Below are 13,573 nucleotides of genomic sequence, written 5' to 3'. Positions count from 1 at the left end.
CATATAAATAAACAAGCCATCTCAGTAAAAAAAAAAAAAGAAATAAAAAATCTATGTAAATTAACATTTGCATATAGCCAGTAAAGGCCAGGGCAGCAAGAATGTACTATACTTTCTGACTATTGTGCAAGTGAAGACTAGTAGACTAGAATACTTTATCACAGTGGTTCCCAACCTTTTTTGCTTGGAGCCCCCCTGCTTGTATCTAAAGAAAGATGAGCACCCCCAGCCTGGACGCAGAATTCTGTATAAATTGCAGGGTTCATAAAAAGGTGCTGGAAATCCACGAAAACACTTGAATTTTGAATTTCAAGGTTTGAAAAGTGTTTGGATTTTGGATAAAGTGCTTGAAAGGGCTTGAAATTGTAATCACATTACTTTCATAATGAATAGCTGCCTGACTGAATAAGTTAGTTAAATTTTATTTGCTGAACCAGATTGTAGAGGAAGTTAATGATTAATCATTTATGAATTAATTTCCAAATAAAAATTGAATAGATTAAACATGTATTTATTGCATTAACTGTGCCTCATTTGACATTGTTTTGTCTGGCAGACCCAGTCACTGCTTGAAATTGTCATCACATTACTTTCATTATATACATATATATACACATATCTTTTTTTTCCCATTTGGTTTTCTGGGTAGTTCTCTTCCGTGTGAAATGTCTCTTATTTTGAAGGCGAGCCAGCAGCGCTTCAGCCAGCGCTCGTGCTCTATGTCGTCACCTTGACGCAGCTTTGTGTTCAGTGATAACTGACACCTCCAGAAGCCAGTTGCATGGGCAAAAGTGGACTTTTTATTGGGCACGGCCCATCTCCAGCGAGGCCCAATAGAAAAGACGGACTAGTGCAAAGGGGCGTGGATTGGTCGGAGGAAGTGCTGTTTTTGGGCACGAGCAGGCTCCGTGAGGTAGGTGGTGAAGATGACAAATGGTCCCTGTGATTGCAAAAGTAAGATCAATGTTTTTAAAATGTTATTTTGTTCCAGCAGTGGTCAGATTGTTAATGAACACTTTTAGGTGGTCTGATGGTTTTTATTGTTATTAATTTTATTTGTTGTGTAATATGAACGCAATGATCGGCCTAGTGTTTGTTGTCCGTATGAGATCATGTGGTGGTAAATGAGTTTCCCCACCGGAGATTAATAAAACTGTCTAATCTGATCTGATTTACTGTGTTTATGCTGTGGCTCAGCTATTAAAATGATTTTACAGTACAGAAAAAGGAACTACTTTACACAACCCATAAAACTACTTTAAATCACTTATGCAACGCCTGAAATAACAGAAAAGACAAAATGATCTTTTATTTTAAAGAATTGTGCGTATGTAAAGCAAATCGGTTCAAGTGCCACAAGATGATTCTCATCATCCATCCATCATGTTGTTAAGTCACATGACTTCCTTTTAAAGTTTCCTTGAACTTTTGTGCATTGTCAAACACTGTGTACACTGGCTGCTTTTCAAACCCATCAGAATAAATACATAAACTCATGACTCAAAAAGTTCATCCATATGTACGACCTCAGTTGTTTGGAAAAAAGCTCCCAAACATTGTAGATGATGGGTTGATCATATGAGGAGTGTTCAAAGGATCCTGCTTTATGAGCTATAACAGACAATGCTTTTTCACCAGGTGTTTTTTAAATTCATGCAGAAAATAAGGTCTGTGTTTCACAAAAATAGCCACCGTATGTTAAAAAAAAAAAAAAGAAAAAAAAAAAAGAGTCCAGCAGTTCAACAAGAGTCTGTAAATTAAATGGGTATAAAAATAATCCTTTTCCTTGTTACTTTGAGAAACAACTTGCTTAAACCATAGATTGTGTATCAATCTATGGTTTAAGCAAGTTGTTTGTCATAAATTAACAAGCGATGAGTGATCCACTGCAAGTTGATCAGCTGTTTATAACTCTCACTTATTTGTCAAGATGAAGTTAAGCCTGCTATCCAGAGAACAAAAGCCCACTGCCCTGAAATAACACTCTAACACTGGACGATCACTGCCTGCCAAACTCCATTAACATTTTGTTCAGTTTAACAGTTATCAACATCTACTCCTTCTACAAGGTTATGAATGATTTATGACGACACATAGCCAGACTTTTACTCATTCAGCAAAAATTCTGCATTAATTGAAACTGATTAATGTGAAACAGATGAAATTTCAAGGGGGCATTCATGTCGAGTGAAGTGAGTATTTCAACTTAAAATGTTTCCTTGATCTCTGGTTACACATCGTAGCCATTTAATTTATTACAGTAAATATGTCACAGATTTCTCCTTTTATTGTGAGTTACAGCCTGATGGACTGAGGCTGATATTTGAGAGATATTAAAAAGAACATTTCAAGATATACACTGTATGTCCTTTTGTTAAGGAAACCTTACATTTGTTGTGATCAAACTGCTCAGCAGGATGTCTTTCACTTGTCTGAGCTCTCTGAGTGACAAAGTATGGAATAGGCCTTTTTTTCCCAGAAGATATTTTGATATTAAAAAAAAAAAAGCACAGGATGGCGGCTGAATTCCATTTAGCTGCTTCAGTTTCTGGGTATTGTTCATGCTGGCTCACTGTCACACTGGCATGACTGACTGGGGCGCTTGAATACACATGAATCACTGTTAAAGGTGCTATGAGAAATTCGTGGAATCCATGATAGCAGTTAGTCTTTGTTAGCCACAGACCTTATTTTCTGTCTTTATCTACATCCAGGTGAAGAATACGTATTAGAGATCTGCCATCAGAACCCTGAGTGGAGCAACAATAATGTTTGTGTCAGCCTACAAAAACACATCACTGCTGGACAGACACCAACTACCTTACTGGAATATTTCTCCCCTCTGCTACGTGCTAATATTTGCACTGTAATCAGAGGGTGCTTCGTTTTTAGGCTGACAATCAGACACTCACATATATGGTGAACAACCAAATATGAAAATGTAGTGAGAATCTGACACACCTCTACAACTCAAAAAGAAAGCTCAGTTGAATCAGTGGCTGACAAACATCATGCTAATGCTAACAGCTTCAAATTGAGAATATTTCATATCTTGGCTAAACAGTTAAGTATAAATTATACAGAATACAATTCTTCACTGGACAGAAAAACATAATGTCTATGGTTTTCTACACCATAAAGCAATAGTTCAACATTTTAGAAGGTACACTACTTGCTTTCTTTATGAGAATGAGCTGTGAAGAGTACGACCATATGGAGCTAGAGTCAGATGGTGGTTAGCCTAGCTTAGTATAAAGAGTGGAGGAAGGGGGGAACAGCTAGCCTGATGAAAACAAAACATCTCTAAAGCTCACTAATTAACATGTTGTCTCATTAGTTTAGTCTGATAGAACTGTAAAAACAACAATTTGCCATTTTAAAAGAAGTTCTGTATGTGGGTAGCATAGCTTAGCATAAAGAGTGGAACAAGGAGGAAACACTTAGCCTGATTCTCTAGAAAGTTTAAAAACCTCTAAAGCTAATTAACATGTTGCTGTATGAGTTGAATCTGACATAACCTAAAAACAATAATTTGTGGTTTTAGAGGAGGTTTGGTATGTGATTAGCCTATCTTAACATAAAGACTGGTAGCAAAGGGAAAACAGAAAGCCTGCTTCTGATCAAGGAAAAATTTTAGTTTCCCTGGTCCAACCCCAAAGTGTTGAAACTCTTTCTTCCTACCAGTCTTTCTGCTGAACTAGGCTAACTTTATCCTGGACACAGCTCTGTATTTAACATACAGACATGAGACTGGTGTCCATCTTCTCATCTCACTCTCAGAATGAAAGCTAATATGTATATTTCCCAAAATCTTGTACTATTCCTTTAAATCAGGGTTTCTCAACCCCTTTTTGGACCTCTGGCCCCACTTCAACATCCCCAAAATTTAACAAGAATTTGAGTATGAATTCTTTTAAATGTCATAGAGGGATCTTCAGATGGATTATAAAGACACTGTTCTTACATTAAATATTAGTTCTTATTTATTAATTTCATTTCTTTCACTTTTAGCATTCATTTTTTTCCCACAGATATCAATATATCAACATTATAGATATCCCATGATTCCGTCAATCCCCCATAAGGTCCAACCCCCAGGCTTGAGAAACTCTGTCTGATCAGGTGTCTGGTCACTTTTTCCAAAGCATTTTATTGATGTACATAAATAAATCAGGTCATATTTTGTCTCTTGTCTACCATCCACCCACACTCTGGTCCTAAGAAGCCTTTATCTGCTTGGCCTTTTCAGTCTTGGGTGGTATGATCTTAACCTGGAAGGGGATGAAGAACTCCAGGAGAGCTTTTGTGTCTTTTAAGTCCAGGGAATATTCCTGAGAGATCTTTTCTGGCGTCCATGTCTGAGGCTCGCGCTGGTGGCTGCCCATGGCCTTCAGAGCCTCAGTGATGGTCAGTTTGCCTTTAGGAACGTCTGTGAGCTCCACCAGGCCGTACTGGTCCCCCGGTAAACTATACTTCAATGGCCGCCGCTGCGCATCTTTACCCACCGTCACTTCTTTTGATGCCTGTTGGAATAATTAAGCAGAAGGAAGTGAGCCTTACAAAACAGTGACTGCTGTTTTTTTTTAACATTCACACTTGACTGGGAAGAGATTCCCCTGTGACCAACAAATTATATCAAAAACTAACTGCTGTATACCCATTAAATTCACTGTAGATATCTGTGGTCCTTTGTACCATTTCTTCTAATAACATCACCAGATTTTCTAAGTTTAAATAAAAATTATAAAGCTGCACTGATCAATATTTTTAAATCAACAATGGAGAAAACCAATAAATAATTATCAACCAAATCTGCAGATTCCCTCAATTCTATGGAGCGTTTTAGCTTCTTTCAGCTCTTTGTTGTGGTTTTCTGAACCACAACTTTACTTTTCTGGTTCAGTCTCATCATTTTCATCAACTTTTCTTCTACCAGAAGAAGCAGGCAGCTGTTTTTAACAAAATAGCTCTAAATAAACACACTGTACACAACCTGTCCAGCACCAAACAGCAGACTGACACAATTAACAACTAGCTGGTGAACATAATACGGATTCATGATAAATGATGGAACAGTTATATTATTATTTATCATTCCAATAAAAATTATAACTGATACACACTGGTTATTATAGTATCTGATATGACAGATTATGTCAAAGCATTTCATTAGAATTCTGCAAAATTCTGTACAAAATCACATTTGTGAATTTTTTTCGATGATCAGTACTCAACTTGGGCCTTCAATCAATAGACACTATCATATGTCCATTTAATCAGTCAATTCACAAAAAGCAACTAAGTTATGATTTGACAATTTTAAGACTGAACTCTTACACACATTTCACAAAAACATGCCATAGGAATTTCAAAATAAAAGTTCATCTTAAAGATGACAATATAAATCCATGATAAGACATTTTCACCCTGCACTGATAATACTGGATTGTCGAACATTGAATCGATGTATTCATCCCGATCTTTTTCTTTTTTTATTACTTTAATGCAATGATTAAAAGTTAATCATTCCAGACAACTGTTTCTGTTGTGTACATTGCAAACTTTTTTGTATAAATTAGATAAATTACAGGACAAAAATTAAATGACAAAACCAAACAAAAAAGAATACAAAAACAAAACAAAAATTGATTTGATTGATTCATCCCATTTGATGAATCATTACACACTTAATATTTCCCTGATAATGCTACACTGTGAAAAACAATGACATAATAGAAATGCATGTCAATTAATGTGTGATACACCAGATGTATCATCATATCTGAGTTGTCAGCGTTTCTCATAGTCACCAGTAAGGTGTAGTTATGTTACTTCAGTAAGACACAAAGTCTGTAGATAAACTCAGGATGCAGTATAATAGTTGCTGAAAGGCTGCGTGATGTGTTTGTTGCCACAGAAAAGAAGGTGCTCCAGACTTTTAAGTGAATTTAGCTAATAAGCTGCTATGAGTCAGACTAAAACAGCCTAAAACCAGACATCTGCCAAAACACAGTTCAGACCTGCAGAGCTTTAAAATGATGAAGAACTCAGTAACTCCTAGCTGCTAACTAACTCACTTTCACAACAGACAAACAACCCCGCTACACACACTGTCACACACACACAATCCACAAAGCTATCTTCACTGAAGGAGAAGGCTCAGCCAGCAACACACAACTGCAGGCAGGCTGTGGTTCTGCTAACAAGAGGTATTCAGGTCCATGACTAAGCAAAAATACACCAACTCCACTGTGAAAATACTCAACCACAAGTCAAAGTTCTGCACTCTGAACCTCACTACAGTAAAAGTATGCAAGCATTACAGAAAAATGTGCTTTAATATGAAAAGTTAAAGGAATCTCTGTGCAGTAAAATGTTAAGATCATTACATAGTTTAATACTATACTAGTGCTGTCAAAAATATCCACAGATCAATAATTATTGATACTGAATATTTCAAATGCCTTCGATATCCACAGTATCAATACTCTAGCTGCAGTTTTTTATTCTTTCTTCTCTCCAGCAGTGAGCTGACACACACACACACCGCTGCAGTTCCCACAAGTCCCATCTCCTCCAACTTAACTCTCAGTGCTCTCTTCTTCATGTCACTTGTCTCATTTTCTATATCCAGTGTCATGCTACATCCTTCTTACATTTACCTTTTAATAAAAATCTAAAATTTTATGCCCTCAACCTTGAGTCATGGTCCCCCATGGTATTGAAATTGGTATCAACTATTGATATATTTCAAAGTATTGTACTGAAACTAGAAATTCCAGTATCAGAAAACACAAATTTTATCAGGGATCCACTCAAACAACCGCCTGTGGGTCCTGGAGACTCACTACACTGAAAAACCTATCAACAGCACTGAATGCTAATGTTGCTCTGTGTCTGCTGGACGTGTTAACAGGCCACTGTTTGCTAACAAGCAGCTCTATCATTTCTATGAAGTCAAAATATGTCAAATGTGTGTGACTCGAGAGTAAATGTGCAGCAGAGCTTCAAATAACAGAAACTTGAGGAGCCTGATGTTTTTCCTGTAAGGCCTGCAAATGACCAAGAACACCACACTGTTGCATCATTCTCTCTCTCACTCACTCACACACACACACTCACACACACACACACACACACACACACACACACACACAGTTTTTAGTTTGTATTTCTTAGTTCTTTAGTAGACACAGACTTCGATGCTTTCTATAATTTCAACTATTTGGAAGTCATTTTAATTGTTTAGCATTAGAGGTGCAATAATTAATCAAGTAATTGATTATTAAATTAATGGTCAACTACTTTGATGATCAATTAAATGAGTACTTTCTAAAGAGAGAAATGTCCAAATTCTCTGATTTCAGCTTCTTAAATGTCAATATTTTCTGGTTTCTTTACTCCTCTCTGACAGTAAACTGAATATATTTGGGTTGGGGACAAAACAAGACATTTGAGGACGTCATCTTGGACTTTGGGAAACACTGATCAACATATTTCACCATTTTCTGACATTCTAGAGACAAACAGCTAGAGCACGAAAAGCAAAATCGATTCATGTCAATTAATCATTTTGTTTAGTTTTTTTAACCCAGCCATAGTTGGAAGTAATAATCCAGGGTGTGGCCCTAAGCAGACATGCTAAGTGTGTGTTGTGTGTAACCAACAGGCCCAACACACTTGACCCTTGCCCAGCCCTAGGGGCGCCTCTAATGATGGTGCCCACATCCACTACAATCCAGATTTTTTAAATTATCATTATTTTTTTAATTAATATTATTTATTTTGTTTCCTCCCACCCTCTCTCTCTTATCCACTACTTAATTGCTTCCTAATTTAACAACTTCATCCCTTAATCCTCCTTCTTACTTCTGTCTTGATCCATTTTGTTTTTACTCTGTGCCCCACCTATTTTACTTTGTTGTTGTCATCACAGCTTTTTTGGTGTGTGTTTTTTTTTGTACTAATATTTGTTTAACATTCAAATTAACTTCTTAATTTGATGTACAGAATGCAATATCCTATATAATACCACTCATGATATTGCTCGTTTTTTTCCTGATGTTACCTGTCAATAATGTCTTTATTGATAAGGTGACTTCTTCATTTGAACAGCAGGGACTCTGCTATAGACTCACTGAGCTCCTGTCCTCTGTCATGGCAGAGTCAGAGTGAGGACAGAGACAACAGAAGACTGACAGTGTTCACAATGACACTGTAGTCTATTAATAAGACAGTCTTATAATGCACATATCATCAGAGGGATAACTCAGGGACAGACAGTGTGTGTGTCCTGGTCTGACCTCTGCTGCTGCTGCAGGATCAGTGGACTCCACATACACAGACTTGAGGAGACTCAGCAGAGGGTCGTTCTTCTGATGCACTGACTCCACCGCTGAAACACACAACATGTCAGTCAACAGGGGAACAGTGTCCGAGGTTTCACTAAAAACTCAACCCGTCCACCCGGTGCTGAGGCTGAGCCTAACGTGACCCCGGAGCAGCACACAGTTACACAAGTTAGCGGGGTTTGTTTGCTACACTCACCTTCAGAGGAGGCGGCCGGCGGCGGGGAGCTGACCGTGTGTCGGGGCGCTGCTACCGGCTTTTCTTTTGATATTTCTCGCTGTACTCGGCTCTCCAGGTTGAAATTTCTGAACATACGCGCTACCCGTGCCCCCATGTTCGAGAAGTTACCAAACACTGCTGCCAATAAAGTTTATTCAAACTGTCGACGGAGAGCGTGGAGGGTCATTCCACAACCGAAAGGCGAACACGGAAGTTAGCAGCGACACCGTGTGGCTGGAAGGTACAAGGGTTCATTTGCAGGTCATTTTATAACATGAGGGGGTTGTATAACGAAATTCACCGTGTAATCATTCCACATTTCTTTATTTTCATTGTACAAAATTGCAAAAGAAATTTGAAAATGTCGGTTTATCTATTATAGAAGCACACAAACACAAACAAAACACAGAGAAGAGGTTAGAAAATAGGTCAATTAAAAAAAAAAAAAAATACAGTAAATGAAGGAAGACTATATGACACTAAGTCAAAACTGCAAGTCATTTGATTTGATTTGATGTGGATTTCCTTTAGCCATTGGTTTATCTGACAAGAGTTCACATAAAAAAGAGAAGAAAAATAAATAAATAAATAAAAATAAAAACAATTAAACATACAATAATATGTAATACTGCACAGAAAATCATATACATACATGCATAGACACACACATATTGCCTACGTACATTGGTACATTCTGTATACCACATATACTACATATGTACCCATTCATCCAAATGTCCAAAATATTAATTCACATAAAATACTGATACTCTACAAACCTACTGACAATACAATACTGTAACATTTAAAATTGAAAATCTTGCAATCAACAATCCAACTGCTGTACCACAGTCGAATAAGTTACTGTAATGAATTCCATAATTTAATAGTTCTGACAATGAAAGTCCACCTTCCCATTTCAGTTTTTATTTTTGTTAGTATAATGATTTTTTATCTCTTGTTGTTATGATAAGAGTCAGGATGCTGCTATTGTGCATGCTGGCTCACTGGAAAGACTCTACTACACTAAATGGAACAGGACCTTGACTTGATTACACTATTATTTCATATCAATATGGCTGCCATGGAACAAAGGTATATCTGTCTTTTTATCTATTAAATAATACAAGTAATACAAATTTTAACACACAGTAGACGGTAAGATGCTTTGTCAAAACTGCAAGTCATTATGAGTCATCAACAATATAAATTGTGAGGAAATTAGTAATATTTATAAGAGAATTTTATCAATATCAAGTCAAAACTGAGCTACGCCCTAAGGCTCAGAATGTATGCCACAGTTCTGACTCAATAACAAAATTATCGCAATATCTATGCAAAATGAGAAAAATAAACCTGATGTCTATTGGTGTAATATCCTTGAAACATCTGACTGTATTACTCTCAACTAAACACAGACAAATACAGTTTAATATCTTTAATAGAACCTATTATGTTCCACATAGACAGCACAAAACACACCACAGTGCTCCTCTCATTTCCCAGAGAAGTAAAACCTGTCATGGAGATTCACTTCCTATTCTTTAGAATTGCTCTTATCAGGAAGAATTTTGGAAATATGTCACTAGAATAACTTCAGATATTACAAAAAACAAAACTACATCTGACCCTGTACGACAGTGAAACTCAGCTTGTGGTCTCTGATTGGCTCAGATGACGTAGGACCAGACGGTGAGCTCTGCAGGGGAAGATGAAAAGGAGCAGAAGTTACAGAGAAAACTGAGGATAATTCTGATCCCATAAATGTGTATTTCATACTAAAAGAGCTGTAATATGCTGTTCATTCTGACCCTGGTTGGAGCAGATTATGTTTATAAATCATTCCAAGATTTCAGTGATTGCAGGATGATGTTCCAGCTGTTTGTTCTATAAACTTATTCAAATGTTACTAAAGCATTTATAACGAATCTGTCAATCAGCATTAAGTTACATTAGTTAAGAAGTTAATAAGTAAGTTAGTTTGATAATGTAGAATTTCAAATACATTTATTACTTATACCAGATAAATGTCACTATTAATGTGAACTAATAAAAAATACTTAATATTACTCACAGGCACTGTTCAGGAAAATCAATTGCATTAATTATAATAGTACATCTGAAAAAGAGCTTCAGTTGTGTTGGAGGAAACCAGATACATATGAAAAAATATGTGGCTCATTTCTGGTCTTACTGCCAGCATTACACCTCCATGACAAGTGAATTAGTCTGGACACTTGTCCTCCTGTGCTCCTGCTGTTTACTGAATGTTGTAATACATATTTGATTATCATATATTAGGACAGAATGAGTGAGGGGTGGTGGGGGCCGCTTTATTTATTTTTCTGTCTGTCTTTCTCAAGTGTATTTGTTATGGAAAATTGAAGCTATTTTGCTTTTTCGCTTCAATAAAAACATTTCATATTTTAAAAAAAGAAAAACCGTGGCAAAAGGCAGAATAAATAGATAAAATAAAATTAAAATCAATATGTCAAGATGTCTGGAATTCAAAAGACAGAAACATGTATGTAATACTTTGCTAGTGATTAAAAATCTAATCATCATCATGGCTTATTTTAATTATTTAGAATACCAGGGGAGAGCGGGGACAATTGTAACCTTTTTTTTAAACATTTTTTTTTTTTAACATAAGAAGCATATATATGTGCTCTAATTAACACAACTGATATAGTTTCACTAATAAGGACAAGACTATATTCACTTTAATGCAAGATGTCAAAGTGTTACACTTGCCCCCTTGGTAGGGGCAGTTGTAACGGTGAAAAAAAAAGTCATATTAACTCAGTGTACCTCAAATAAAAGCACACATCAAAATGATCACATTAAATCTGTAGTTTAAGATTATTTGTCGACCCTATATGGTTCAAATTCTTTGAGATGTCAGGTATCGTATGCATTAGGTGATGATTCTAGTGTTAATTAGATTTAATTATTTGAATCGTGAAATACTGTATGTTAACAAATGAGGTGCTGACACTGGACCATGTGGCTTATGGGTAATTGCAACACTGTGTTACAACTGCCCCTGACCTTGCAGGAATGATAAAATGCTAACTACCAACACCTATATTAGCATAGTTTGTACATGTTCAAAATAATTTCACAAGAAAACAACTGTATTCCGTGACTTTTTTTTTTTTTTTTTTTTTTTTTTTTTTTTTTTTTTGCATTGACCTGATTTATATGTATTTTGTTCTCAATCTACGTAATAAATCATTGGCTCCCAACCTGGGGTCCAGGTCCCTTTTAGGGGACCCAAAAGTCACAGGGGTCCCCAAGACTTTGTCTGTTCTGAGGTTGTCAAAATTAGATTTGCACATGTTAACTAAAATCACAATTTATATAAAGGTCTGTATACAAAACTTTCCTCACTAATAAATGGTAGGCTACTTAAGGGCTTTTCACACTGCTTTTAGCCCCAGGTTAAGAGAGCAGTTAGCCCCGGGCTAAGGGAGCTGTTAGCCCTCAGCTAAAAGAGCTTTCACGCCTGCACAATCCTGGCACGCTCCAAGGTGGGCTAACCCTGACTTTAGCCTAGGGCTAGTTGGCCCTGCTCTGGAGCAGAGTTAGCCCAGATTATCCCCTGTAGATCGACTAAACCCAGTACTAAAAGCTGCCGGTATGAAACAGGGCTAACACCTGTGTGGGTGTACAGAGGGTTTAACCCAGAGCTAGAAGAAGGGCAGTGTGACTCATACAGCACTGGGCTTAGCTTCACCCAGGGTTAACAATGTGTGTGTGAAAACGGGTTAAACCCAGGATTAACTCTTAGCCCAGGACTAAGGATATGCAGTGTGAAAAGCCCTTTAGTTGCTGTTAATGAATCATTATAATTCTTTTGGTAAGGATGAGTCAACTCTGTTGGGTTGTTAAAAGAAGAAATGTTCCACTTTTAGAAGAAAAAGAAGAAAATGGAAACAATTATAATTTCTGTTAAGTTTTGGGATGAATCATTTATTCTTTTGGTTTGTATGCTGTGTATGAACTGTGTAGGGGGCTTCAAGGAAAAAAGGTTGGGAACCACTGTTATAGATTATTCTTTTCATGAATGTAAAACATACATTTCTACAGTACAGTTTAAAACAAGAGGAGCTGTTGCGCTGCCAGCAGGTGGCAGCATTTCATATCACATTCCAAAAGGCCTCATGATAAAAAAAAACGTGGTTGGCCTCATTCTGAGGTTCATGTTTTATCAGCGCTGCTCTCACATACAAACAGTTCCTCAGCCTGTTTGTCACAGCGAGGCTTCATTTGTTAGAGAGACAGAGTAAATGAATCAGTTCTCACTTCCATCCATCTGAGCCGCAGGCCTGACATCAGAGGTCAGTCACTTTTTATATAAGGGACGCACATATGGAGCAGCACATCTGGAAATGATTATCTGCTCAATCATAACAAAACAAGCCACAGCATTTTTGTGAGGAGAGGGAGGAACGGAAAGATATTCTTTTCATTTCACTCACTCACTGACTCCTGAGCGAGGAGCTGATGAAAGTCAACAAAAGGCCAGAGGATCTCAGCCAATCACACTTCTCCATTACATCAGAGCTCAAAAACTGAGGAAGACAAAACAGCGGCAGACAGAAATGATTCAAAAAGAAAGAACACCAAATTTGTGCTGTGAAAATGAATTTATTCCACTGGTGACTAAACACAGCAGTGATCCCTGACAGGGTCTGTGCCTGGGAGTGTTTTTGATTACTGTTTATCATTTTAATCCGATGTTATTTACTGCGTGGAGCTCTGAGGGCACGTCGGTGCATGTGAGACTCGAAGGCCGAGGAGGAGCTGAGTGTCTAGACCGTGTAGACTCGCTGACTTACAACAGATGTGTATCAACATTGTCATTAAATAAATAAAAACCTTCCCCTGTTCGGGAATCCATCAGTGTTTACACAGACTTAGTGAATCACTCAGTACAATCTGTTTGTCTGCAAACACATTTTGTACATTTGTATTTTTTATAGAGCAGCACTGATTCCAC

General features: G+C 37.1%; 1 protein-coding gene across 1 annotated transcript; it reads right to left on the bottom strand.

Moving 5' to 3' along the window:
* Window positions 1-3,965: 3,965 nt before the first annotated feature.
* ndufaf4 (NADH:ubiquinone oxidoreductase complex assembly factor 4) lies at window positions 3,966-8,787 on the bottom strand. Its single transcript, XM_084737938.1, has 3 exons — window positions 8,548-8,787; window positions 8,304-8,395; window positions 3,966-4,523 (listed from the first exon to the last, which is right to left on the bottom strand). The coding sequence occupies exons 1-3, from the start codon at window positions 8,681-8,683 to the stop codon at window positions 4,218-4,220; spliced, it is 534 nt and encodes a 177-aa protein (XP_084594064.1). The 5' UTR covers window positions 8,684-8,787; the 3' UTR covers window positions 3,966-4,217.
* Between the last annotated feature and the right edge of the window lie 4,786 nt (window positions 8,788-13,573).

Source organism: Lutjanus erythropterus, chromosome 15 (genome assembly GCF_056507025.1).
Source record: "Lutjanus erythropterus isolate fLutEry1 chromosome 15, fLutEry1.hap2, whole genome shotgun sequence".
Taxonomy (NCBI): Eukaryota; Metazoa; Chordata; class Actinopteri; order Lutjaniformes; family Lutjanidae; genus Lutjanus; species Lutjanus erythropterus.
Note: the sequence above shows the minus strand (reverse complement) of the source record. Positions and strands in the feature narration are given on the sequence as shown.

What these genes read in the sequence shown, in the direction of transcription:
- ndufaf4 (XM_084737938.1), bottom strand. Translation starts at nt 8,683, where the DNA reads ATGGGGGCACGGGTAGCGCGTATGTTCAGAAATTTCAACCTGGAGAGC. An exon ending in GCCGGCCGCCTCCTCTGAAG is followed by an intron (nt 8,396 to 8,547) that starts GTGAGTGTAGCA and finishes TGTGTGTTTCAG; the next exon opens with CGGTGGAGTCAGTGCATCAG. An exon ending in ATCCTGCAGCAGCAGCAGAG is followed by an intron (nt 4,524 to 8,303) that starts GTCAGACCAGGA and finishes TTATTCCAACAG; the next exon opens with GCATCAAAAGAAGTGACGGT.